The sequence below is a fragment of the Pipistrellus kuhlii genome, unplaced genomic scaffold, assembly GCF_014108245.1.
Source record: "Pipistrellus kuhlii isolate mPipKuh1 unplaced genomic scaffold, mPipKuh1.p scaffold_m20_p_114, whole genome shotgun sequence".
Taxonomy (NCBI): Eukaryota; Metazoa; Chordata; class Mammalia; order Chiroptera; family Vespertilionidae; genus Pipistrellus; species Pipistrellus kuhlii.
Genome location: NW_023425421.1, coordinates 435,634 through 463,185, shown reverse-complemented (window position 1 = coordinate 463,185; position 27,552 = coordinate 435,634). Strand labels below are relative to the sequence as shown.

The 27,552-nt window shown below is 52.1% G+C and overlaps 1 protein-coding gene and 1 long non-coding RNA gene across 21 annotated transcripts; one reads left to right on the top strand and one right to left on the bottom strand.

The window, feature by feature from the left end:
• Positions 1-208: 208 nt before the first annotated feature.
• LOC118715990 (class I histocompatibility antigen, Gogo-B*0102 alpha chain-like) lies at positions 209-27,552 on the top strand. 20 transcript variants are annotated; one of them, XR_006741207.1, is made up of 10 exons: positions 210-343; positions 456-740; positions 993-1,268; positions 1,862-2,137; positions 2,258-2,356; positions 2,772-2,807; positions 3,142-3,234; positions 17,337-17,341; positions 22,577-22,583; positions 27,458-27,552. XR_006741207.1 is itself a non-coding variant. In XM_045579783.1 (8 exons), exons 1-7 carry the CDS (start codon positions 274-276, stop codon positions 8,765-8,767), a joined length of 1,047 nt encoding a protein of 348 aa, XP_045435739.1. In that variant the 5' UTR covers positions 210-273; the 3' UTR covers positions 8,768-8,769; positions 16,526-16,535. The 20 variants fall into 20 exon arrangements, 18 of the variants coding, with proteins under 18 accessions (XP_036288541.1, XP_036288539.1, XP_045435741.1 ...); XR_006741206.1 differs by having other exon boundaries at positions 3,102-3,234; XM_045579783.1 differs by lacking the exons at positions 3,142-3,234; positions 17,337-17,341; positions 22,577-22,583; positions 27,458-27,552 and adding exons at positions 8,763-8,769; positions 16,526-16,535.
• On the bottom strand, positions 4,020-5,351 carry LOC118715993. The gene is made up of 2 exons (XR_004987028.1): positions 4,930-5,351; positions 4,020-4,695 (listed from the first exon to the last, which is right to left on the bottom strand). It is a non-coding gene; the product is annotated as an uncharacterized LOC118715993 (long non-coding RNA).

Sequence of the window (27,552 nt, the reverse complement as noted above, 5' to 3'; positions counted from 1 at the left end):
AGACGTGGGCAGAGCGCTCCCCCTGCGGGGGGAGGGCAGCCCAGGCCCAGGCCCAGGCCTGGCACTCAGGTATCAGCCCGGGGACTAGTCTGGAGCAGAGCCACTCAGTGTTGGGCCTCGCCCTCTTTCTGGGGTTCCCCTTTCCATCCCTGCGGAGTCCTCCTGCCCGGATACACATGACGCAGCCTCACTGCCCTCTCCCATTGGGTGTCTGCTTCCGGGCTAGACCATCTCCAGGAGTTCCTGGGACTCAGATTCCCCCAAACTCCCAGGATGCGGGTCCTGAGGCTCCCCACCCTCCTGCTGCTCTCGGGGGCGCTGGTCCTGCCCCCCAGCTGGGCCGGTGAGTGCGGGGTCGGAGGGCCGGCTGTGCGGGAGGAGCGCGGGGACCCGGCGGGGGCGCGGGCCCGGGAAGGCGCGTGTCCAGCCCGGCCCTGCCCTCCGTCCGCCCCCAGGCCCCCACTCCCTGAGATACTTCCTCACCGCCGTGTCCCGGCCCGGCCGCGGGGAGCCCCGCTTCCTCTCCGTCGGCTACGTGGACGACACGCAGTTCGTGGGGTTCGACAGCGACGCGGCGAGTGGGAGGGTGGAGCCGCGGGCGCTGTGGATGCAGCAGCCGTGGGTGGAGCGGGAGGACCCGGAGTATTGGGACCAGTGCACGCGGGTCTGCAAGGAAGAGGAACAGTTTTTCCGAGAAAGACTGCACACCCTGCGCCGCTACTACAACCAGAGCGAGGACGGTGAGCCGCGCGCCGGGCCCCCCTCCCCACGGACTGGCCGGGGTCGCCCCGAGGGTCTGGGTCCGAGCGTCACCCCGAGGTGGCGGGACACGCCCGGCCCCCCCACCCTGGGAGGAGCCCTGGGGGACTGTGACCGGATTTCACTTTCAGTTTTAGATTCAATCCCTGCGGGGCTGGCGGGGCGGGCTGACCTCGGGGCGGGCTGATCTCGGGGCGGTCCTCTGGGCAGGGCTCACCTCGGGGCGGGGTCAGGGTCTCACACCTTCCAGAAGATGTTTGGCTGCGAGGTGGGACCCGACGGGCGCCTCTTCCACGGGTACATGCAATACGCCTACGACGGCACCGACTACCTTGCCCTGAACGAGGACCTGACCTCCTGGATGGCAGCCGACAAGGCGGCGGCTCAGACAAAGCGCAGGTTGGAGGCGGCGGGTGCGGCAGAGGATTGGAGGAGCTACCTGGAGGGCCGGTGTGTCAACTGGCTCCACCTTTACCTGCACAATGGGAAGGAGACCCTGCAGCGCGCAGGTACCAGGGGCCCTGGGGCCGCCCCCTCTCTCTGGGGCCGGGGCTCCTACAAGGAGAGAGGACAGGGGGTCAGTGTCAGACACCCCTCCTTGGGTCAGGGAGGGGGTTCCCAGGATGTCCAGGTCAGGTTCCAGAGGGACTGACCCCTCCTCTCAGGGACAATTAGGGGTGAAGTCTCTCCTGGGGTGCAGGGAGACCCCCTGCAATAACCCATCAGCGGTTCCCAGGGGCCCTGCAGGGGCTCCGGGGCACACGGGGCCCTTTCTCTCAGGCCTTGTGCGCTGCCCCACACCCCCTGTGTCTGAGGCCTCACTCCAGCTTTTTCTGAGTCATGTGGCCTCCACCCAGGTCAGGACCAAAAATCCCATTTCACTCCTCAAAGACCTGCTTTCTACCCTGGGCTGTGTCACTCTGAATCTAGAACTTTCTAAAAGCTAGGAGGTCCTTCTAGGTGCCTCTATCCAGGCTGCTTGTGTGTGCTGTGTGCTCCCTCCCCACCCAGGTGTCTGTCCACTCTCAGGATGGTCACATGGGTGCTGCTGGAGTGTCCCATGGAGGATGCAAAGTTCCTGCATTTTCTCCCCTCCCCTCAGAGCCTCCAAAGGCACATGTGGCCCGCCACCCCGTCTCTGCCAGTGAGGTCACCCTGAGGTGCTGGGCGCTGGGCTTCTACCCTGCGGACATCAGCCTGACCTGGGAGCGTGATGGGGAGGACCAGACCCAGGACGTGGAGATGGTGGAGACCAGGCCTGCGGGGGACGGCACCTTCCAGAAGTGGGCGGCCGTGGGGGTGCCCCCTGGAGAGGAGCACAGATACACGTGCCATGTGCAGCACGAGGGGCTGCCTGAGCCCCTGACCCTGAGATGGGGTGAGGAGGGCCGTGGGCACAGAGCCTCTTCTCAGGGCAGCGGGGCCCTGGGGGACCTCAGTGGGGTTGGGGCTGAGGCCTGGGGTCAGGCCCTCACACTCCCTTCCCTTCTCCTCCCAGAGCCACCTTCTCACACCTCCTTCATCATCCTGGGCATCGCTGGAGGCCTGGTTCTGCTGGGAGCTGTGGCTGGAATTGTCAGGTGGGGGAGGAGTCACTTCGGTGGGCAGGGGTGGGTTCTGAGTGTCTGTCCCACTGGGGGTTCAAGCCCAGGTAGACGTGTGTCCGCCTCATTCACAGAAGCACCATCCCCGTGCGTGTGGGGCTCTGTGCTCACACTGACTCTGTAGTGAGGCCCGTGGGAAATGAGGGGCCCACTTCTCACCTAATGAGGCTGGTGGTGGGGACCCCGTTCCCAGCAGCCCCAGGTCAGAGGGCAGGTCCCTGCTGAGTACAGCCTTCCAGGAGGGCGGTAGGTCCGGTCCCCACACATGCACTTCCCTCAGGTGTCCTGATCCTGCCCTGGATCTGTACACATGGTTCTGGAAACTTCTCTGGGCACAGGACTAGGGCTTTCTTTAGGACCTCATGGCCCTGCCTCCTCCCTGGTCTCTCACGGGGTGTTTTCTTCCTACAGGTGGAAAAGGAGGGAGCTACGCTCAGGCTGCCAGTGAGTATGGAGGGGTGACCCCTGAGACCCTGTGAGTGTACAGATGGGAACCATGGGGGCCCCACCCCTATTGTTCCTCCTTATTCTCCTGCCCTGGGCTCTGCGCCCGTCATGGTGTATTCTCCCCACCCCCGCCACCCAGCAGTGACAGCACCCAGGGCTTTGATGTGTCTCTCTCGGCTTCTAAAGGGGAGACCTGCCGTGGAGAAGGGTGGGCAGAAGGGGACTGGGTGGTGGGGAGTCCGTGGGACACTGTGAACAGGAACTGGGCTTTGAGAATGTCACCATTTACAGTGACTGCCTTGAATCTGCTCATGATGATTGTCCTCCACAGCGTAAGACGGCTGCCATGTGGGGACTGAGTGATGGAAGGTGTGTTCCTGTTCCCACTTCCTGACTCAAGAACATCTGATTGGGTGGCTGGCCTGTAGGAAGACACCCATTGTCTTCAGTATCAGGGAAGTGTGAGCAAGGAGCCAGGAACGCTGGTGAACCTTGAGCCCTGTCAAGGACCAGAGCTATGCACTGATTGTTTAGTCCACACAATGGTGGTTTAAGCGATTTCCTGACCAAATAGTCTCTGAGTAAATCTAATATTTACTCACCTCTAAGATAGTCTGTCTGTTACCGGAATTGCCTCCCTGACTAAGTGCTGTTTGTGTATCCCAAGGTGAATCCAAGGTTGGCATGGCCTGGGCACCAGGGGCGGTCCTTACCCCTGTGTTGGGCTTCCCGCCCGGCCCCCAGTACTTCCCAAATATTATTTCTTGTCTCGTCTCTGACCTTTGTGTGCGGACCTCCTCCAGGTTCCAAAGCCTGAACCACTCAGGATGTGGCTTGCACATCTGGTGCCACAACGAGGGACATTTGGAGAAGAGTTAGCCTAAAACAGAAAAACAAAGCTTCATCGGCAAGGCAGGGAAGATTTCACCGGATAGGTGGGGAAATCCACCACGTGCAAAAACTCACAGCCAGCTGCAGAAGTTGCTATTTGTAACTAGGGAGGAACATCTTTTTTTTTTTTTTAGCCAGGTTAGAGGGGCAGAATTCTGTTCAAAAGTAAGAAACTTTATTGTAGACTCTTGGTTTGCATGCTTAAGAATAAAGAAATTAGTGTTAGGAGGTATTCTCTTATAGTTTTTGCATGATATTATAGAACATAACCCTTGGTTTGCTGAAGAAGGTACATTAGATCTTTTTTTTTTTTTTTTGGTCAAAATTCATTTTACTAATAGAAAATAAACACTTATTCCACTTTCAATTGTTATACTTGAAGTCGCTAATTTAAAATAATCACCTAATCCTACTTTGACTAAAACAACGAAAACTGTGACTTTAAAAAAAGTATTCAGCACCTTTTTCTCACAGGCCCTTCAGAATTAGTTCTTAAAGTTTCTGGAACTTTCCTATCTGTAAAGAACAGGAATTGCAGAGCTACATGAGGAAGCCTCTCTGGGACAACCAGTGAGAAGTAAGCACTCATAACAAAAGGAATTCGTGTGCCCTCAGCGTGGGAACTGGGACTGCACAGCGCTCCCCTCCCCTCCACGTTAGCTCAGGAGGGATGTGCTTCGAAGCAATGAGGTATGATGAAGCAGACTGTTATTTGCTGTTAGAACTGGGTCTTTCCAGCTAATAACAGTAAATCTCTGGCATAGATGTGGTGGTCTTTAATGCCCTGTGACTTTTAGGAAATTTTTTAAAGTTTGGATTTAGTTTAATTTATTCAGAAGTCAAATATGTTTAGTAAGGTTCACTACTCTGCCAGAGTGAGTGTCTGCTGGTATAATACCTTTCTACAATAGATACAACAAGTGTCAGTAAGTCACAGTCTTAAAGTACACTTAGAATACTGCATTATGGAAAGCTGCAATATTTAAAGCAAAATCTATTATTATTATTATTATTAATATACATATTTTATTGATTTTTTACAGAGGGACAGAGAGTTAGAAACATCAATGAAGAGAGAGTCATCGATCAGCTGCCTCCTGTATACCACCTACCTGGGATGTGTCCGCAACCAAGGCACATGCCTCTGATCGGAATCGAACCCGAGACCCTTCAGTCTGCAGGCCGACGCTCTATCCACTGAGCCAAACCGGTTTCGGCAGAAAGCAACATCTATTTTAACAAAACGTCTACAACTAGATGCAGCTGATGAAACTAAGCCAAAGTTATGACAGGGGAGACTCACTCTCTCCTGAAGCTGCTTAGAAAACCAAAGAGCAGTGCCCTTAAAGCCATTCAAGGAGGTTAAGCAGCCATCCTCTCCTCATTCGGTACAAGATTCCAGTTGGGGCTGGGCCAGAAATTATACTTCTAAGTATTTCAGAAAAGTCCACAGAAATGTTAAAAGTCTGTCTCTCTGCATCCATCAGACTTTCCTAATAACACAAAGGCAAGTCCATCCACTTGATCAGATGTCAAAGGAATGGGAGGTGGACTATCAGGTCACCTTTAGTCAGAGCCTCAACTGGCTTTTTCCTATATGCTGCTCACCAGTGTGAGTCAGGTGGACCTTTGTGAGAAGTGTTTGGTGGCCAGGACCTCTTTGGGGCATTTCTTTCTAAATGGAATACACAATAGATAAAGGAGTAGGGGAGGTAATACAGGGAAGCTACTCTTTCCAGCTCAGAAGGAGTTGATGAAGCCCATATATGCATTCAAGAAGCCCATGGGGTCCTCTAGCTGTGGGTAGTGGCTAATGTGGTCTTCCAGAATTGACGCTGTGGACCGCGGCAGTATTTTTCTATACAGCTCCAAAAACTCTGGATAGGGAGTCACCGGATCAAAAGGTCCGTAGATAAAATGAATTGGAATACCGTATTTCCCTGAAAATAAGACATCCCCTGAAAATAAGACCTTTTGGGAGTGCATCTTTGGGAGCAAAACTTAATATAAGACACTGTCTTATTTTCGGGGAAATAGGGTAGTTACAGTGGCCAGAGCTCCCACCCAGCGTCTTCTAAACTTTTTCCTCTGATGGATGTACCGTAAGAGACTGTCCATAACTAAGTTCCCATCATTGTTGCGTATTGCTGCCCACATGTCCCACAGCTCATTCTCTGAGGGCCGGATGTATGGCCCAAAGACGGGGCAAGACCTCGAGAGAATAAAAAGAAGTTCAGCATTCGTGTGAGGATGGGCGACAGCAGGCCTCTGTCTTTGAGAATCTGTTGGAGGAGGAGAGGGTGGTGTATCTCGGGGAATATACCTCCATTTAACAGATAGAGACTTTATATATATATATATATATATATATATATATATATATATATATATATATAATTTATTGATTTTTTACAGAGAGGAAGAGAGAGGGATAGAGAGTTAGAAACATCGATGAGAGAGAATCATCCATCAGTTGCCTCTTGCACACCCTCTACTGGGGATGAACCCACAACCAAGGTACATGTTCTTGACCGGAATCGAACCCAGGACCTTTCAGTCCGCAGGCCGACGCTCTCTCCACTGAGCCACACCGGTTTTGGCAACAGAGACTCTTTCTGGAAAGCCGACCAGAGCGATTCTGCTTGAAGCTATAGAGCAGCTCCTGAGCCACCATGTCTCCATAATCGTGAGACAGGAGGTAGACCCTGCGGTTCTGAAGCCCCGGATGATGCAAAAGCGCCTCCACGATGCTGGCCTGCTCAGAGATGGAGCAGGGACGTGGTCTCGGTTTGTCGCTAAAGCCAAAGCCTAGGAAATGGAGGGCAATCACTTGACGAAACCTGAGTGTGAGGCCTTCCCAAATCTTGTACCAATCATAGCGGGAGGTCGGGAAGCCGTGTAAAAGCACGACTAACTCCGGACTTCCAACCACGCCCAGAGAGTCTTGATAGAAGATAGGCTGTCCCTTGTAGGTGAAAAATTTGCCCGACAACTTCCATGAGTGAGGAGCAGGGGAAAACTTGGGGGGCGGGATGTATAGGTAGGTCAGCAGCCCCACCTGCACCCACCACACCGAGCCAGTGTCTTATCCCATGCCATGGGGCACATCGAGCCAGAGCACGGGCGCCGAAGCCCGCGAGGGCAGCGCCAACCGCGGCAAGCAGCGGACCGCCGCCCGGGCGCGCTGCGGCAATGCGCGAGGTGCGACTGCCTGCCGCAGAGTAGGCGCCAGGATGAGCTGGTTGCTGTGGCCGGTACATTAGACCTTGAGTGTTGGGAAAGAGTGGGTCAAAACTTGGAAAAAGCTCGCCAGCAAGAGACATTTTCATTCAGCCATTGACTTATGAAAATGCCGATGCTGATTGTGAGAAATGCCTGACGCCCCTGAGGAAAAATAGCACCATCACAGAAATAATTCAAGCTTGTCAGAAGGTGTGAATGCTGTCTCATTCTCCGGGTGTCCCCGTCTGACACAGGGCGCCTGTTCCCGTCAGTGTCCCGCAGGCCCAGGGTCCTGCACACAGGAGCCGGCGGGGAGATGGGTTTCAGGCTCCTGCTGCTCCGCCTCCTTCTCCGGCCTCATGTTCTTTCCCTGAACTTCAGGGGGAACCCGGTTCTGGAATCATCACAGAGGAGGGCCCCCATTCCTCCTCTGAGATCAGGTCCCGCTGGGACTGTGCTCTGCCCACTGTCCTCTCTCCAGCCTCCAGTGGCCCCCAGGATATGGGACGGGGGGGGGGGTAGCTGCAGGTTTAGGGGCGCAGCGCTGTGGGTAGTGCAGGTGCAGTGACGGCCCTGGGGGCACCCTGAGCTGCAGCCGCCCCAGGACAGCTGAGCTGGGACCACAGCCAGGAGGTCACTGTGTCCAGCACAGGGAGGGGCTCCCCCTGCAGGAGCCGCTGCTGATTGAGTGACAGATGTGAGCGCGGGGTTGCCTCTGGGGCCTCACTGAGGGGAAATGGGAGACCCGCTGGCCCGTGGGCGGGTGTGTGGGCACAGGGTGTGTAAGAGCCAGGGAACAGGGAGGGGGAGGGGGAAGAAGGAAGGGTTCTGGGGACACTATTGGAAGGGACCCAGGTGTGGCTGTGGGACAGGGCAGTTGGGTGCTTGATGGGTGGTCTGGGGATCGCTGGGAGGTGACCTTGAGGAGAGGAGGCCCTGTGCAGGGAGGTCTGCCAGGCGGGAACCTGCAGTGCGCATGCCCTGGGGCAGGAGGGGGCTGGTCTCTGGGAGGAGCCAGGAGGCTGGTGTGGGCGGAGCAGAGAGATGGAGCTGAGAGGAGCGTGGGGGCCACGTGGGCGGAGGGGGTGGAGGGGCGGGCTATGCTGAGGGAGGCGGAGTCCCAGGACAGTTTGGAGCAGGAGAAGGACTTGGGGTGACGCCTCCTTGAAGGGGTGGCTGTGGCTGCTGTGCTGAGGGCAGACCTGGGGCGAGGGAGGCAGCGGGGGAGCGGGAGGGCCTGCCGGGTGCAGGGGAGATCCCTCCGCGGGGTGGGCTGTGGGAATGGTGGGCCAGGTGGGATTCTGGAACCTTCAGAGGAGGACTTGACAGCACTCCTCATGGGTCCATCCGGGGTCTGGGAGAGAGCGGGCACCGTCATCAGGAATGTCATTGGGTGGAAGGAGGAGAGCGTTGCCCTCAGCGGAGATGGGGAGCTCAGGGAGCAGCATATATGGGGTGTGGGGAGGGTGTGTGGGGCGCATCACAGACGTTAGGTGTAAGAGATGTTGGGGGGAGCTGTCTGCTGGCAACAAGGGGGCACGGAATCGGCAGGTGGATCTGAGCTGGAGGACGGAGGGGTGTCGCTGGAGAAACAGCTTTGGGCGGCAACGCACAGAAAGGCCATCTCGGGCCTTAAACACGGACACAGCCCCCAGGGAGCGAGGCTGCAGGAGACAAGGGGGAGGGGCCGAGCAGGACCCTGAGCTGAGGGCCCCCAACCCACCCACACCCGCGCCCCCTCTGCAGTCAGGTGTGTTCCTTCCTGAAATCCTGCAGGCGATGCCCTTGTCTCTGTCTCCCACGGAGGCTGGGGCTCTCCTCTCTTTGTGCTCCCTGTAGTGTGAGGGTGAGAGTGGCTGTGTGTACACGAGGCAGCAAAGGGAGAGAGAACTCTCTAGAGAGACTATGTCCCTTGGTCCAGTCTCAGAAGCGGTGTGACGGGCGCAACATGCCGGGTCAGACCTTCCCATTGGACATGCTAATCCTCTCAGCCCAGGTCCCACAGAGGAGCCAACCAGGAAGCCAGTCCCAGCTCCTGTCACCGAGGCTTCTGCTCCTCCATGATGTCTGTGTGAGAGCACACACGTGCCCTTCGTTTGGTGATTCTGGGATTTTTAACAAACTGGGACAAATGTTTGTAACACTTTATTGCCGAGAAATAGAATCAATTCCAATGAATAAAGAAAGAGGAGCTATACATATACAATTATTATTAAAATACCTGCACCGCCAGCAGCTAGTTCACTCCTAGCCCTGAGAGCTGGCATGGAGGTCACAGGCACCCTAATTGGTTCAGCCTGCACCCAGGGGCAGCCTGAGACCATGCGCATGCGCAGAGGCCACCCCAGGGAACAGAGCCAAGGCCACCTCCCCCAGGCGGATGCTCAGAGGGGCGCTGACTCTGCCCAAGAGCAACTCACGGGCAACACGCATGGACAGGCGCTTCTCCCGCCCGCGTGGGCGCGCAACCCGGCCTCCTCCGGTGCTGCGGTGGTCTCGGCAGGGCTTGGCGGCGACGGACTCCCTCGCAGATCCATTAACTGGAAGAGATCCACCTCGCTCTCGCCCACAAAGTCATACCAGGGCCTGGGGGAGGAGGAAGGCTCCTGCAAGGGGAGAAAGACGGAGAGCAGCTCTGCGTCATCAGGGTCTGGAGAGCGATTCCCGGCGTCAGGACCCTGAGGCGAGACCGTGGCCTCAGATGGGTCTGGACATGATTCTGGATCTGGGTCTGAAACTGGACCTGCACCTGGATCTGTAGCTGGAGCTGGAGCTGGAGCGAGTGCAGCAGAGAAGGTGTCCTGGACGCGGGGAGCACGGACCTTGCCCGCCTGGCTGTGGCTGGAAGCGCTGGGATCTGCTGGGAAGACTGAACACGGGCTGTGCGGACGGAGGCTGCAGAACCCTGGGCCCTCCTGGTGCAGGGCGGCCGGAGGGTGCGCAGGGCCAGCTGGAGGCTCAGGGACGGTGGAGAGCACAGGGCCCGATGGGAACGCTGGCTTCTCAGGGCTGGCAGGGAGGAGCACAGGGCCCCCCTGGAACGCAGGGCTTGCAGGCAGGGGCGCAGGGGCAGCTGCGCAGACACCCCTGCCCTGGAGCTCAGCGGGGGCTCCGGGGCCTTGCTGCCCGCGCAGTCTCTGCAGCCTGCGCTCTTTGGCCCTGCGGTTCTTGAGCCACACCTAGGGAGAGAGGGAACGGGAAGGGAGCAAGTGTGAGAGGGGAGAAGCTCTGTGTGCACACACCTGCGCCCAGGGGTGAGGAGGCTCAGGGCAGAAGGGCCGGCCTTACCGTCTCCCTCCGCCCCCAGATGCGACAACGGGCCCCGTGTTGGCGTGGGCTCCTCCGGGGAAGGCGCAGAGAGCAGGAGGAGCAGGGCTTGGGCACCCAGGAACCAGGAAGGGGTCTGCGTGAGAGGGTCCCCGTGTTCCCAGAGGCCCGGCGGTCTGGGTGTGGGCATGGGGAGACGCGAGGGGCTGCGTGGTGTTGGCCAGTGTGTCCCACTCAGGGCTGAGTCGGACTCGGGGGCCAGGCCCCGGACCACACAGGGGACCCTGGGCAGCACTTGGTCCTTCTGTCCCGGTGTTCCCCTTCCCACCCCCTCTGTCCTTCTGCATCGCGGTGGGGCATGCGTTGTGCTTGTTTGCAGCGGGCAAGGTGATTCCTGGCTGGGGGTCGGGGTTGGGACTTGGGGCTTTACCTGCACTTGATATTCCTGCAGATTCAGCCTGGCCGCCAGGCTCTCGCGTTCGTCATAGGTCCGGTAGTGTTTCCTCTCAAAGAATTCCTCCAGCTGCTTCCGCTGCTCCACGCTGTACACCGTGCGCTTCCGCCGCTTCCTCCTTGGACGGGCTGGGGAAGGTGGAGCGCCTGGCGGAAGGGGGGAGACAGGATTAGAGGAGACCCACAGACAGCCCGCAGCTCACCAGGCCTTCAGGGCAGCTACCAAGCAGTGGATAAGAGGATGACATCTGACCTACACCCCAACTGCCTGCGCGAGGCCCGACCTCTCTAGGCCTCGGCGTCCCCATCCCCGAAACAGGCCTCGGACCAGCGCCTGAGTTCTTACCGGGACCCACAACCAGGCATGGCGGGGGCCTAAAATCCACCCAGGCTTCTCACCCAGACGGTGTCATCTCACTCCCCAAAACGCACTAGCCTTCCCAGAGAAGCTGGCCCTGGTCCGGATGCCCAGGAACCCCCAGCCCCAGCGCCAGGTTCCCACCTGCAAGCCCCGTGGCTGCCTCTCCTCACGCCCAGCCCTCTCTGCGGGCGGACTCACCCCAAGGAGACTGCGGTTCCTGCATCCTTGACCCTACTGCGCGCTCTGCACATAAGACCCTCTCCACACACAGCCTGGAGCTTAAATAGCGCTTCCTAGGGGTCCTGGGACCCACCCTTCTTAGCCTGGCATTCAGCCCCTCCCTTCTCACCTGTTGAGCCCCACCCTATAGAAGGAGTTGCTGCACGTGGTCCCTCTCCCGGCGGCCGGGAGACCTCAGTTTGAAGCCAGCCTTGGTCCTGCCCTCAAGGGGACGCTGCATTGTTTCTGTGGGGGGACCCCCATCTCAGAAAACAGTCCTCAAGTCGAGTCCACCAGCCAGTTTCCAGTATGTTCCTTCCATGTCTGAAGCCGCCACCCCGACGATGTCACTCCGTCCCCAAACCCACTCAGCCTCCCAGAGAAGCTGGCCCCGGTCTGGATGCTCTGGAGCCTTCATCCCCCCCCTCCCCCCAAGGATCCCACCTGCGATCCCCACGCCCTTATGGGGGTCCTGACTCACCGCTGGGAAACCCTGGTTCTTCCATCCTCGATGCTGCCGGTTCCTCTGCGTTTGAGGCTCTGGCCCTCTTGCTTTGATGTGCTGCCTTAAATACCTGATAGGCATTCAGCACCCACCCTATCCGCCCTCACTCTGTGCTCAGGTAAGGAGCTTTAGTGTGGGCGGGGGAGGGGAGCGGAAATCATTGCTTAGTCTTTATTTATTTATTTATTTATTTATTTATTAAAAAATATTTCATTGATTTTCCACAGAGAGGAAGAGAGAGGGATAGTTAGAAACATCAATGGGAGCAATGGAAAGATATGTTCACATAGAATACCTTAATAAAATAAAAAAAAGGGGGGGGGGAAGAGACATCGATGCGAGAGAATCATCGATCAGCTGCCTCTTGCACACCCCCTACTGGGGATGTGCCCGCAACCAAGGTACATGCCCTTGCCAGGAATCGAACCTGGGGCCTTTCAACCTGCAGGCCAACGCTCTATCCACTGAGCAAAACCGGTTTGGGCCATTGCTTAGTTCTTTTAAAGAGAAGCTTTTGCACCCGCTACTTTTCCTGGGTTTCGGGAGACCTCCGTGGTCCCACAGCTTTGGTGCTGTGCTCCCAGAGACCCCGTATTGTGTTCCGGAAAAAGACGCGCTCTCGTCACCAGCCATTGCACAGAGGTTGTATTGTCCCTTCGTGGTCCTGGGAGCCACCCCTCTCCCGTTATCCAGCTGCCTTTCCCCAGGCCTTGAGCGCCCACTCCCACTTCTCCAGTCAATCTCCCCAGTTTCCACTAAGCTCCTGGCGCTTGAAGACTTCTGAGGGGCCGGTCCTGACTGTGGCTTTGGTTGGGGGCCGGTTTCCCTATGTAATGAAGGGGAGATGGGTTGCAGGTTGACAGTTCGCCCATTTGTCTTGTGCACAGATGGCCTGGGTCTGACCTAGGTGTCGCTGCATTCACCGGTTCCTGGGAGCAAGAGAAAATGCCTGCACAAGACTGTAAGAGGCTTAGGGTGGGGCAACTGCCTCTGGCCCGCCCTAAAGCTGCTGCAGTGTCACACCTGGGACAGTAGAACTAATTACCAAACCATGGCGGCATGATCACGTGCTAGTCACACCCTGAACAAGATTAATGGGCAGTGAGTCTTGGACTTAAATACGTAGACTAGAGTTGTAGCTATGGGATATTTACTTTGTCGGGATATTTACTTACGCAGATATGACATATTTACTCATTAGAGAGTGAGAGGGAGACAAGAGCTTTTAAAATTTATTTATTTAGATATGGGATATTTACTTTTTTTAAAAAAATAAATCTTTATTTCTCGGATTATTACAATTGTTTCTCCTTTTCCCCTCATAGCTCCCTTCCACCCAGTTCCTGCCCCACCCTTTTCCCTTACCTTCCCCCCACACCCCGCCTCCTGCCATTGTCCTCATCCATAGGTGTACATTTTTAATCCAGTCTCTTTCTGCACCCCCACACCTCTTTCCCCCAGATAATTATCAATACACCCCCTTTCTTTGCCCCTGATTCTGTTATATTCACCGGTTTATTCTGTCCCTCAGATTTTTAATTCACTTGATCTTCTTCCTCTTCTTAAAAAATACCTTTCAGCATTTCATATAATACTGGTTTGGGGGTGATGAACTTCTTTAACTTTTTCTTATCTGTGAAGCTCCTTGTCCTCCCTTCAATTCTGAATGATTATTTTGATGGATACATTAATCTTGGTTGTAGGTTCTTGCTTTTCATCACTTTGAATATTTCTTGCCACTCCCTTCTGGCCTGCACAGTTTCTGTTGAGAAATCAGCTGACAGTCATATGGGCACTTCCTTGTAGATAACTAACTGTTTTTCTCTTGCTGCTTTCAAAATTCTCTCTTTTTCTTTTGCCCTTGGAATTTTAATTATGATGTGTCTTGGTGTGATCCTCTTTGGATTACTCTTGTTTGGGGTTCTGTGCGCTTCCTGAACTTGTAAGTCTATTTCTTTCATCAGGTAGGGAAAGTTTTCTGTCATATTTCTTCTAATAGGTTTTCAATATTTTGCTCTCTTTCTTCTTCTGGAACCCCCAAAATTTGGATGTTGGTACACTTAAAGTTGTCCCAGAAGCTCCTTACACTATCTCCATATTTTTTCGAACCCTTTTCTTTTTGTTTTTTTGGTTGGGTATTTTTTGTTTCCTCATATTTTATTTTATTTTTAATATTTTATTGACTTTTTATAGAGAGGAAGAGAGAGGGAGAGTTAGAAACATTGATGAGAGAGAGTCATCGATCAGCTGCCTCTTGCACACCCCCTACTGGGGATGTGCCAACAACCAAGGTACATGCCCTTGACTGGAATCGAACCTGGGACCCTTCAGTCCACAGGCTGACACTCTATTCCACATGTGTCAAACACAAGGCCCGTGGGCCAAATCCATCCCGCCAGGCCTTGCAATGTGGCCTGCACCGCGCTGTCATCACTGCACTCTGCTGCGTTTCCATCACAATGACAGTTTATGACTGTTCAGTAAACCATTCGGCCCGCGATTTAGGCTGGATTTTAGATTTTGGCCCCTTCTCTGATTGAGTTCGACACCCCTACTCTATTCATTGAGCCAAATTGGTTTCAGCTGTTTCCTCATATTTTAGATCTTCGGTTTGATTCTTGGGGTCCTTTGATCTACTGTTGTATTTATGTATATTCTTAATTTCAGACAGTGTATGCTTAATTTCTGACTGGTCCTTTACCTTTTATTTATTTATTTTTTTCTTTCTGCATTCTCATTAAGATCCTTAAAGATCTCACTAAGTTCCTCAGAGGTTTTTTAGAAGATTTATGAGTAACCTTATACATGTGGTTTTGAATTCTATGTCCAGTAGTTTTCTTTCCTCCATTTCTTTCATTCATGACATGTTCCTTTGTCTTTGCATTTTGCTGCTTCCCTGTGTTGATGGAGTGGTTTTCTGTGGCAGGTAATCTATAGGGCCCAGTGGTTCAGCCTCCCCAATCTCCTGAGGAGGACACTCTTGATACACCCCTTTGTGGGCTGAGTGCAAAGTCTTGTTATAGTTAAACCTTGATTACTGTTGGTACAGTGGGAGGAATGACCTCCAGGCCAACTGCTTGTAAGGACCCGCTATGTCTATAATGGAAGAACTGCTGTGCTGTAGACACCTTTATGAGGCAGGACTTGCTTCAGTTGGGCTTTGGTGCTCACTGAGTCTGCCTCTTGAATGTGTCACTTATGGATGTGAGGAATTGAAATCTGGTGTCGTCTTGCACTGACAACTAGGTACAGTACACTGTCTTCTGGATCTCCAATGGGGTGCAGGTCAACTACTGACTGAGGCCACCCAGCAGGAGCTACAACATAATCTGCAAATTTCTCCTCTTTGCTTGGAGGTTTTGGAGCTGTCTGACCAGAGCTGCAGTTTGTTATGTTAAGCTGTGATATGGCAGGCCATTTATATGCAAAAGCTGATGTGAGGGGCTTGAGTGGGTTTGTAAATTGTTTGGGGGTGGAATCTCAGGAAATCACTAGGCTACAGCATGTCAAACAATGATGGCTGCCAGTCAGTTGTCTCTCCGTCTCTGAGTTTCTGCATCACTGCATTCCACACCCCAGCACAGTAAACAATGATTCCTGCGCACACCTCTGCAAGAAAGCCACCCTCACTTTCTGACCCAATGGCAGACAGTCCAGCTTCTCCTCGTAGAAGTCTGGGTCCCTAGAATCTCTCCAGAAACTGGAGTTCAGAGTAATTGGGAGCTTGTGTCTCACTTCTGGTTGAAAAAAACAGAGCACCCAGCCGCCAGCCTGAATGGTGTGATACGCCCACCTCCCATACCTCAGCTTTTCTGCACTTGTGCAGGTCTCAATGCTCTTTTCTCTTTCGTTCTAGTTGTAGAACTTCTACTCAGCCAGCTTTCCAGTGGTTCTGGGTGATAGACGTTTTGTCTTTTAGTTGTAGTTTTGGTGTGGTTGTGAGAGGCAGCACATACAGGTGTATACCTTATGCTGCCAACTGTTTTTTAATGGTAAAAAACAAACAAACGAACAAACAAACAAAAGCAAAACACACACACACACACACACACACACACACACACACACACAAAACCCTCACTGCCCTGGAAGAAATGCAAACATTGGGGGGGAAAAATACAGTACAAAACTTATATTTCCTTTCCACCCTGCTTCACAGAGCAAGGAGGGAAGTGGAGAGCTGAGTGGAGTCAAAGAAAACCAAAAATGGAGGGTTTAAAAATTATTTTGGTCCTGACTGTTACCGTTACCTAAGTGGGTTATAACTTGTTCTGTCTGATTCACATAGGTCGGGCATTACAACACTGTTCAGGACACATAAAACAATCAACTAATGATTTTCAATCAAGTGATGAAGGCTTAGATCTGGATGTGTTGAGTTATAATAGTATAACACTGGGGTGTTGATCAGTGAGTGCCTTGTGTGGGGTCTGGATGAGGTTGGTTGATCTATTTGGAAATGTCTTTTGTGTGAAGTGTATCTTTGGGTATGTGGAGGTATTATTGATTTGAGAAAATGCTAAGTAACTGATTTACTATCTGAAAAATTTAAAGTTCTGAAAAAAAAAAACAAACCACCAACAACAAAAAAAAAAAACAATCAACTAATGAATATATACTAAATAAGTGGTAGTACAGATCTCTCTCTCTCTCTCTCTCTCTCTCTCTCTCTCTCTCTCTCTCTCTCTCTCATTCTCTTCCTTTATTAAATTAATAAAAATAATTTTTTTGGGAAATAAAACACTTTAAGAAAAAGGGGCTGTGGGATGGACAAACAGCCTAATAAATAACCAATAGCAGCTGCCTTTAGCACATTGATGCCAGGGTCTGTGATAGCAATGAAAACATGACCAGAAACTGCTTCACCGGAAATCAATCCAACTCAAGCTGAATATTGCAGGTGTCCCTGTTGGATTGTAGGCTTTTATGACCCGTTTTGTTGAGGGACAATGGACATTCAAAAGTGCAGGTACATCCCCAGTAGGGGGTGTGCAAGAGGAAGCTGAAGCACCCAAAGAAAGCAACTTGGTGAGCTTGGAGACAAACAGACTTTAAATTTTTATTGAAAATGCAAACAAGGATGTTTGTGAACACATTCTTCATAGTCCATCCTCTGCTCACGTCACTGCCACGAGACACTGCTGTGAATCACAGCCCTGAGACACTGCTGCCTTCCTGTCTCTTCCTGAGAGCAGCTCCAGGGTCTTGCATGGGGAAGAGGATCCCAGAGATTTCCATGCACCTGCAGTCCAGGTCTCACTGGCACCCAGGAGGCAGGAGATGGTGGGAGCCGGGTTTGAGAAGGGTTTTACTTCATCTGCCCATGTGTCCCATGTCCCCTTCATGTCTCCTCTGATCTGGCTGAGACATTGGCCTGCCCGGGCCTAGGCCAGGAGGGTGAGAGCAAGTGGTGAGTTAGACCAGGTCAAGGCAAAGGCAACCCACTGGGGAGAAGCCTGCAGACTGAGGGGGAAGGAGAGAAGCCAGAGGAGGAGAGGGAAGGGGAAGGAGGGGGTACCAAATACAGACAGGAGGAAGGGAGGGCATGAGGGGGGCATCCAAGTGGCAGAAGAGTAAGACTCCCATTGATTCAGGACCTGTGACTCAGGCTCTGTGCTCAGCGTGTCAATGGCACAACACACTGCATGCAATTCACCCCACAGGCGTGGAGAAGGTGATGTCATTACCCAAAGTCCCATGGACGTCCAGCTGTCCACATGTCCTTCTGCCAATAGTCCAAGAAGCAGGTTGGCTGGGCCCAGCTCCCAGAGCAGAAGGTGAGGGCCGTGTTCTCCAGCTGGGCAGCCAGCTCCCGCAGCTCTGATAATGGCTGTCTTCTCAGAAAGGTGCTGAATGCTCTGGTGTGTGGTGGGGCCTCCTGTAGGCACGGGATTAGGCTGCTGGCCTTAATGGACATTTTATAGGAACATTAGACTACATGGGATAGCTGCTGTGACATGAGAAGTGACCCAAGCTGGGGACACCCTGCCTTTTCTGGTTTTGAGACCAAAAATGTTCTTGACAGGGTTTCTCCTTTCTCCCTAACTGTCATCTGTCCCCTCTCTGCACCTATGTTTCTCCTACTGTGTTCCCTCTCCTGCTCCTCGGTCTCTCTCCCTTGATGCCCCTTCCCCTCCTGTGGTTGTGCTCACCCCTCAACCGCAGCCTGTCACATGTCCCTCCAAATCCCTGCTAAGTCTCCCTGTGTTTTGCTGAGGCTGGCCTGGCTAAGAGGATTGGTGCCTTTGCTAAATGGGACCAGGACAGGGTCAGAGAAAGGCTTTGGGAGACTCAGGGGCCAGGACAGCCACAAAGGGGTGGCAGAGGAAGCTGGAGACAGGAGCCAGAGGGAACATGTAGTCCACGCATGTCAAACTTGGGGCTGGCAGGCAGCAGGTGGCCCACAACAAGTATTTTTGCAGCCCAGCCAATATAACGCTACGTAAAAAACATTTTACTAAAAATTTCATAACCTAATTTTTACAATATCCTGTTATGCAGAATTATTAATAACTAGTAGCCCTTTGTAGGAAGATTCCTGCAATTGGGCTTTCTGCTGCTCTCTCCTCTGGCCCACCTTCTTTCCTCCCTTCTCCCCAGCCCTGCTTGCTTTTTTTTAAAAAACCAAAACTTAAAAAACAAACACATTTTATTGATTTTTTACAGAGTGGAAGAGAAAGGGATAGAGAGTTAGAAACCGATCAGCTGCCTCTTGCACACCCGCTACTGGGAATGTACCCGGGACCTTTGAGTCTGCAGGCAGAAGCTCTATCCCCTGAGCCAAAAAGGTTTCAGCTGACCCTGCTTGCTTGCTTCTCTGAATCTTTGCTCCCTTCTGCAGCGCTTGGCCTCTTTCTACACTGTCTTGATATGCAAATTAACTGCCATCTTGGTTGTCTTAATTTGCATACCCTCCCTGATTGGCTGGTGGGCGTGGCTTGGGTGTAGGAAAGGTGCGGTCAATTTGCATATTACCCTTTTAGTAGGTAGGATGAACTATAACATTAGTTAATGACTGATTACTATAATCTGGTTGCATTCATTTCCCTTATGCTCCTTATGCACAGGCACATCATCTCTCTCCTCTAATACTAGCAGCAAATGCTAGGGTGTCCTCATACCTGGAAAGGTTCAGGATGTGGAAAAGGGGCTGTGCATAAAGGGATGAAGAGGCTAGAGAAGAAATATTAATTTGGAAGGCATTTTGCAGTGGCTAAGCTCCTGAACTATCCACACACTGGGCTTTTTATTCACACCTTTTTCCCTCTAGCAAAGCAAATATACATATCAAAGGTAAGGCCTAATAAACAATAAAAAAGATTATCAGGTTGGGGAAACTGCCTTTGGCTCTTCTAGCAACTGTAGAGGGCCGCCTGAGAAGGCACATGGATATTCTTTTAATTCTTATCAGCTGAGCCCGAGGGCACTGGCAGAATCCTGTTATCAGTACCTATTTCTTATCTTTATCCACTGCTTGGAATGAGGAACAAATAGGACCTTGACTTTCCCGGATCTTGATATGCTAAATCTTGTACCAAAAAGTGAGGAGCTTTCCCAGATCTTGATGAATAGGATCTGGGCACACCCGAAACTCTTTTTGTCCTTAAACTCCCCTTTGGAAACCAATAAATGTGCTGTGTTGTCAGTGGTGAGTGTGACTGTCTCTCCATCAGAGAGATGGCGCCCACCTAGTGCCCAGCTTTATGAATCTATTTCTGCCTCTTGTCTCTTTCTTTCTCTAATTTCTTAATCCCCAGCTCCTCCACTCAGGAACCTGTCATTTTCCGTGTGGGACCCGGAAAACAGAGAAAATGCCCACCGCAAGGAACAGGTAACAACATGCAGATTTTCAGCCCTGGTGAAGATGTCCATCAACCTTTTGATGGACCTCCTGCATTTATTATTCTAACTACTGTTCCTGGCTGCCAACATATCCCCCTTCTTTTTTTAAAAAAATAAATTTAACAAGAATGTATGCTATTTGCAGAGCTTCTGTCCTTTTAAGCTTTTTAAATTCAATATAAAAGAGGATTATGTTTTATCATGTCCCTTTACTGCCAGGCATCAAAGGAATCAGTCTATGGTATTTTCCTTTATGGGCCAACAGTTCTTTGAGTCTCTTTTCACTGTCCCTTGTGACACAACAGCAATGATATTCTAGCTCTGGGTGGTGGATAAAGAGTGGCAATGCAGGTTTGACGTTTTTTGGCTTGGTCCTGAGCAACCTACAGGGATGCACAGCTGCTGATTGTTAACATGGCAAGAATATAAGAAATTAAGACACTGCCTGCTTGAAAATCAGGACTGGCTTACAACACTGAGGAGAAGTGGAATGCAGGCAACTGCAATACTGTCCTGACTGGGAAATAGGCATGCCAAATAGAATAATAGACAAAGTGAATGACCTTCACTACTGCACATTTTATTTCTTTCTTTCATCTTTTACTTAAGGAACTATTTTTTTTGTCATTTCATTTTACCTTTGTAATGATTACATTTTTATTTTCAACCAGTATTATTCCTATTACTATTTTACCTTTGTTTTAAAAAGGTGTCATTTTATTTTCTCTTTATTTTACTTTGGGATTAGTGTTCTACATGCTATTTTCATATTCCCTTTAGCACTGATTTACTCTATCTCAACTCTACCTTTATGCCATCACTCTCTTCCTAACTTGTCCGCTTTTGGTGTTCTGTTTCTCTTACCCTTTTCCTGCTTTAGATTTTCCCTATTCTTTCTTTTTACCCCCTGTTAAAATGCCACCCTACTTGTATATCTAATTTCCAACCCCCTGCTCCAAGTCCATACACTCGTTTCTCTTCTCTGTCTTAACTCTTCAAAAAATTGTTTTTCTCTCTGTCCTTTTGTTGTTGCTAGCTTGAATGTTGATTATATCAAATTTTATGCATTTTTTGTGAGATTGTTTTGCTTATTCTTTTGTTTGCTTTCTTTTTGTTTGTTTTTCGCTTCTGTTTTCCCTCACCTTGCTTGATATTAGTTGTTTGTAGTTTGTATTAATCTCCAGGTACTTGTTGCTGGCATTCACTGGGATTAGTGGCTGTTCTATTGGAGTTTTCTTCCCATATATATAGTTTGTTCCCCTTTTCTTTATTTTCTTTCTTTTCTCTTACTTTTTTTTTTTTTTTCCATTTACCAATTTCATTTTGGCACTGCTTCCTTTTTTTTTTTTTTTCCTTCTTTCTCTGCTATCCCCTAACTTGCATTTCTCTGGTGGTCACCTTTATTTGGGGTTATTAATATTGTGAATACATTTCTGTTCAGTGCCTTGTGTGCTATACCTGATTGTGTTGCATTTTGTGCCTTTCAGTAAATGCCGGAGAGAGAGAACTACATAACCACACATACGAAGAAGAGAGACCCTGGGTAGTCAAAGAAACAGCCCGCATATGAAAGAAAAGCACGCATCACCAGGAAAGGAAGTAAACTTATAAGTCTATTTGAAAGTGAAGCTGATGAAAGTCAATCTTACTTTTTAATACATTTATTATTTTGCAGATCAATTTTCCACTGATAAAAATGACAAAGGCATAATATAAAAACAAGCACGAGTCATATTGACATAGAATAATTAAGATCAATAAATTCTACCAATGGAAAATACCAATGGGACAAAGGTTTGTAACACGTTCATTGCCTAGAAATAAGAGCAATTCAAATATATTCAGAAAAATTGATAAAAATATAGATACATTATGAGTTCAGTCTTCCTGGAGCCCAACTCTGCGAGTGCAGGGAATGCCACGGGGAAAGCACAAGGCAGCCAGGAGTCACAGATGTGCAGACGGGAAAAGCCCTCCCAGTCCTCAGGGCGCCAGAGCACCCTGCCAGGAGGAGCGAGGAGGCTGGGCTGGGTCCCTTGGGAAGTTCTGGACAGCAGCTCCCCAGTGGATCCTGCAGCACCAGCAGAGCAGCTATGGTATTCCCAGCCTTGAGAACTCACTGCGAGGTCACATGAGCCCTACTGGGCACAGAGCAGCCTGAGGTGACACGCATGCACGGTGGCCACGAAGGCAGCAGAGCAAATGCCACCTCCCCAAGGTGGATGCTCAGAGATGTGCTGACTCTGCACAAGAGCAACTGGCGTCCAAGATGAATTGACCAGTGCTTCTCACACCTGTGTGGGCGCACACCTCTGGCCCCGCGGCATCTGCAGGACTTGGGGGAGACAGAATCCCTTAGAGATCCAGTAACTTGCAGGAGGAAAAGGGCCCCTGAAATGGGCTTCGGAGTGAAGGTGGCTCTATGGATTCAGGGGTCACAACAGGGCTTAAGGACCCTGAGGCCAAACTCTGTCCTTGGCTGGAGCTGGAACTGGTGCTGGAGCTGGAGCTGGAGCTGGAGCTGGATCATCTGGATCTGGATCTGGAGCTATAGCTGGAGCTATAGCTGGAGCTGAAGCTGGAACTAAAGCTGGAGCTGGTGCTGTAGCTGTAGCTGGATCTGGAGCTGGAGCTGGAACTGGAGCTGTAGCTGGAGTTGGAGCTAGAGCTAGAGCTAAAGCTGGAGCTGGAGCTGAAATTAGAGATGAAACTGGAGCTGGAGCTGGAGCTAGAACTGGAATTAGAGCTAGAATTGGAGTTGGAGCTCGGGCAGCGAGGACCCTGTCCTGGATGGCCTTCAGACCAACCACCAGGCCTGGCTCTTGCTGAAGACACAGGAGTTTTTCGGGAAGATGTAGCAGGGGATGGGTGAAGATGGGCAGGAGAAACCTGGGCCCCTGTGGTGTAGGGGGCGTGGCAGGAAGCACAGGACTGAGAGGGAGCATAGGGCCCTCCAGAAACAAAGGCTTCACATACTCAGGAGCGGGCTCAGGCTGAGGGGCATAGGCTCCCAGTTCCTGGGGCTTAGCGGGGGCTCCAGGGCCTTGCTGCCTGCTCAGTCTCTGCAGCCTGCGTTCTTTGGTTCTGCGGTTCTTGAGCCACACCTGGGGAGAGAGGGCCCAGGGAGCCAGTGTGAGAGGAGAGAAGCTCTGCACACCCACCTGTGCGCCCAGGGGTGAGGAGGCTCAGGGCAGGACTGGCCTCACCCTCTCCCTCCGCCCCCAGATCCATCAATGGGCCCCGGGGTTGGTGTGGACTCCGGGGAAGGCGCAGAGGGCAGGAGGGGCAGACCTTGGGCACCCAGGAACCAGGAAGGGATCTGCGTGAGAGGGTCCCCGTGTTCCCAGAGGCCCGGCGGTCTGGGGGCGAGCATGGGGAGACGCGAGGGGCGGCATGGTGTTGGCCAGTTTATCCCACGCAGGGCTGAGTCGGACTCGGGGACCAGGCCCCGGACCACACGGGGGACCTGGGTAGCACTTGGTTCTCTGGTCTGGTCTCTTCCTCCCCCCAAACTCCTGCATGGCAGGAGGGCATACGTTGGGCCAGCGGGCAGTGGGAGCCTGTGGGGTGATTCCTGGGGCGGGGTGGGGGTGGGGGTGGGGAATGGCGTTGGGGTTGGGGTAGGGGTGGCGTTGGGGTGGGGCTGTACCTGCACTTGCTGCTCCCCCACTTTCAGCCTGGCCGCCAGGGCCTCGCACTCCTCATAGGCCCCGTATTGTTTCCTCTTAAAGAATTCCTCCAGGACCTTCACCTGCTGTGCGCTGTACTCCGTGCGGGGCCGCTTCCTCCTCTTCATCGGGGCGTTTGGGGCCAGCCCAGAGCCTGGCAGAAGGGGAGCACGGGGTCAGAGGAGCTCCAAGGACTGTCCCCAGCCCACCAGGCCTGGCCATATCCTTGTGAGCAGGTGGCGGCCCCAGGCCTGAGGGTGGGCAGCAGTGCTTGTGGGTCAGAGTGCAGCACCTGCCTACCCTAGCCAGCCGCCTCTCTAGACCTCACATCCCATCTCCGAAATGGGCCTGGGATCAGCTCCTGAGTTCTTCTTGCCGGGCCCACAGCCAGGCACAGCGGGGGCCTCAAACACAGCCAAGCTTCCCCTCTCACTGCCCACACCCCAACTGTGTCATCCCCCCCCCCCCCAAAAAAAAATGCACTCAGCCTCCCAGAGAAGCTGGCCCCAGTCTGGATACCCAAGAGCCTCCATCCCCCACCACAGGATCCCACCTATGGTTCCCAGGCCCTCACGGTGGGCCCAGACTCACCGCTGGGAGACCCGGGTTCTTGCATCCTGGATGCTGCTGGGCCCTCTGTGCTTGTATGTTCCGCCTTCACTACCTCCTAGGACCCACCACCACCCACCGGGCCTGCCCTAAAGGTTCTGCCCAGGACTCTTCCTGCCCTCCCCTCAGGCCCCTCCTCTTGGGCGATGTGGGAGGTGCCATCATTGATTAAGTCTTTGATTGAGAAGTTACTGCACCTGCTCCTTGTCCTCTGAGCTGGGAGACCTCAGGGGCCAGGCAGCCTTGGTTCTGCCCCCAGAGGAACCCAGCATGATGTCCTGGCGAAAGGGTCCTTCTGGTCGCCAGCCAGTGTCCAGGGGTCAACCTCTCCCTTCCTGGTTCCGGGAGCCCCACCTCTCCCACCACCCAGCTGCCTCCTCCCAGGTCCCCAATGCCCACTCGCACTTCTGCAGTCCATCCTCCATGTTTCCTGGAGGTGGGAGACTTCACCCACGCTGGCCCTGACCATGGTGTGGGGTCGGGCTGGTTTCCCTGTGCCGTGAAGGGGAGATGGGGGTGCAGGTGGACAGTGAGCCAACTTCCCTTGTGAATGAATGAGCTGGGTCTGGTCTATGTGTCACTGATCACCCAGTCCAGCCCCTCTGAGATGCACAGGCCCATGTCTAAACATCCGGCTGGACTCCTTGCCTGTCCAGGGTCTGCTGGGGACTCGAACAACTAACAATGCTCATCATCCCCCAGGGGACTTTTATAAGAATCCATGGGAGAGACAGTGACCTGGGTGATGGAATACAAAAGGAAACAAAACTATGAGAACTCAATCCTAGATTCATCTCACTGTCTAAACTGCTTCTACCTGTCTCAGGGGGATGTCTCCTTTTAAATAGACATGTTTTCTGCTTCCTGGAAGCACGGTGGTCACTGGGACAGTTGATGACTCTGATGTCTACAAGGCCTCTCATTCCTTGAGAGTGTGGGCTGCTTTCTGAGACAGACTTGGTGATATCTGTCTAGGTCCTTCAGCCAAAAAGACCTTGAGTAGGACACCAGTAGTTGACGAAATTTGGGTTTGTTTACTTTTTAAGATTTTTCCCCCCCAGTCTTTATATCTTTTTTCATGCTGTTGAGCATCTTTGGTATCATTGCTATGAACTCTATTTCAAATACATGTTTTATCTCAGCTTCCTTGATGTCTTCTTCTGGACTCTAGAGAATTCTCTTTGTTTTCAGTTGGGGGTTATCTCCTTGTTTTGGTTCTCTGTTTGGGTTGGTCACTATGTTTAGGTAGATCCTCTCCAGCTCTCCAGAGGTAGCCTACAGACTACTAGGATTTCCACTTGAATTTGCCCCTGGCCATCATCCTCAGGTGTGGGCAGTTTATTCAACAGGTTGGTGCCATTGCCTTTTCCTGGGGCTAATTGTTCTTTTGGTCTCTTAAGTAGCCTCAGGGCAATGTGTTTCCCATCAGAGTGGGTCAGCTGTCTTCCTTCCTCCCCACCAGGCAAGGCCAATGCCTGTGTGGGAAAGAGGTCCTTAGCTGTGTGAGGGAATGACTCGGTAGAGGAACCTGGGGGTGTCCGCCTTCTGAGCTCTAAAACCCAAGTCCTAGTCCTGGGTTCTGTTTACACAGCTCCAGTCCTCTCTACACTCTCTCTGCCACAGCACGAGATGCAGTTTTGTACATTGGCCCTATTTTTCAAGTTTTGATTGAAAATGTGTAGAGGGCTGCCTGGGAAGATGGGCATTTTCCTTAAATTGCCAGCTGAGTCTGAGACAAAGGGCAGAGCCGAGGCTCAGATACGCATGTCCCCAAGATGGCAGAAAGTGTAATCAGCTTGGCCTTCCTATCAAGCCCAGGTGTTGGCAGGGGCGGGTCTAGATATGTAAATCCAGTAATGCTAGGGCCTATTAAAGAGTGCAGATAAGGGACCGGTTTAGCTCAATGGATAGAGCGTCGGCTTGGGGACTGAAGGGACCCGGGCTCGATTCCGGTCAAGGGCATGTACCTTGGTTGCGGGCATATCCCCGGTAGGGGGTGTGCAAGAGGCAACTGATCGATGACTCTCTCTCATCGATGTTTCTAGCTCTCTGTCTCTCTCCCTTCCTCTCTGTACAAAAATCAATAAAATATATTAAAAAAAAAAAAAAAAAAAAAGAGTGCAGATAAGCTCCTTTGACCCTATAAAATAAACCTGCTGCGTGGACTCAGGTGCTTGCTGCCTCTCCATCAGAGAGAATGGCGCCCACCTAGCTCCCAGCTTTATAAATCTATTTCTGCCTCTGGACTCTTTCATTAATTTCTTAATCCTCAGCTCCTCCACTCAGCAACTGAACTGTTTCCTTTTCAATTATAGGTGCAGAAAAGAGAGGACACACACACACACACACACAATAAAATGCAAATGCAGCCAAGGATGTTTGTGAACATCTCCTACGAAGACCATCCTCTGCCCACCACTGCAGACGAATCGCAGCCACGAGACACTGCTGCCTTCCTGTCTCTTCCTGAGAGCAGCTCCAGGGTCTTGCATGGGGGAGAGGATCCCAGAGATTTCCATGCACCTGCAGCCCAGGTCTCACAGGCACCCAGGAGGCAGGAGATGGTGGGAGCTGGGCTTGAGAAGGGTTTTACTTCATCTGCCCATGTGTCCCGTGTCCCATTCATTCCTCCTCTGATCTGGCTGAGACATTGGCCTGCCCGGGCCTAGGCCAGGAGGGTGAGAGCAAGTGGTGAGTTAGACCAGGTCAAGGCAAAGGCAACCCACTGGGGAGAAGCCTGCAGACTGAGGGGGAAGGAGAGAAGTCAGAGGAGGAGAGGGAAGGGGAAGTAGGGGGGTACCAAATACAGACAGAAGGAAGGGAGGACATGAGGGAGGCATCCAAGTGGCAGAAGAGTAAGACTCCTATTGATTCAGGACCTTTGATTCAGGCTCCATGCTGAGCGTGTTAATGGCACAACACACTGCATGCAACTCGCCCCAAAGGCGTGGAGAAGGTTGTGTTTCCCCCTCAACTACAGCCTGTCACATGACCCTCCAAATCCCTGCTAAGTCTCCCGGTGTTTTGCTGAGCTGGCCTGGCTAAGAGGATTGGTGCCTTTACTAAATGGGACCAGGACAGGGTCAGAGAAAGGCTTTGGGAGACTCAGGGGCCAGGACTGCCACAAAGGGGCGGCAGAGGAAGCTGGAGACAGGAGACAGAAAGAGCCTGTAGTTCAATCATGTCAAACTTGGGGCTGGCGGGTGGCAGGGGTCCCACAACCAATATTTCTGTGGTGCTGAAAACTGGTTTGGCTCAGTGGATAGAGTATCGGCCTGCAGACTGAAAGATCTCAGGTTTGATTCCGGTCAAGGGCATGTAACTTGGTTGCGGGCACATCCCAGTAGGGGATGTGCAAGAGGCAGCTGATTGATGTTTCTCTCTCATTGATGTTTCTAACTCTCTATCCCTCTACCTCTCTGTAAAAAATCAATAAAATATATGAAAAAGTATTTAAAAAATATTTCTGTGGCCCAGCCAATATAACGCTACGTAAAAAAGTCTTATTAAAAAATTCTATAGCCTAATTTTCACAGTATTTTGTTATGCATAATTATGAATAATGAACTACAATGTTGGCTAATGACTGATTACTTTAATCTTGTTGCAGACATTTCCCTGAAGCACCTTATTTGCAGGCTCACCGTTTCTCTCCACTCATACCAGCATGGAATATTGTAGCAGCCGATGGCCGCGTCATTAGTC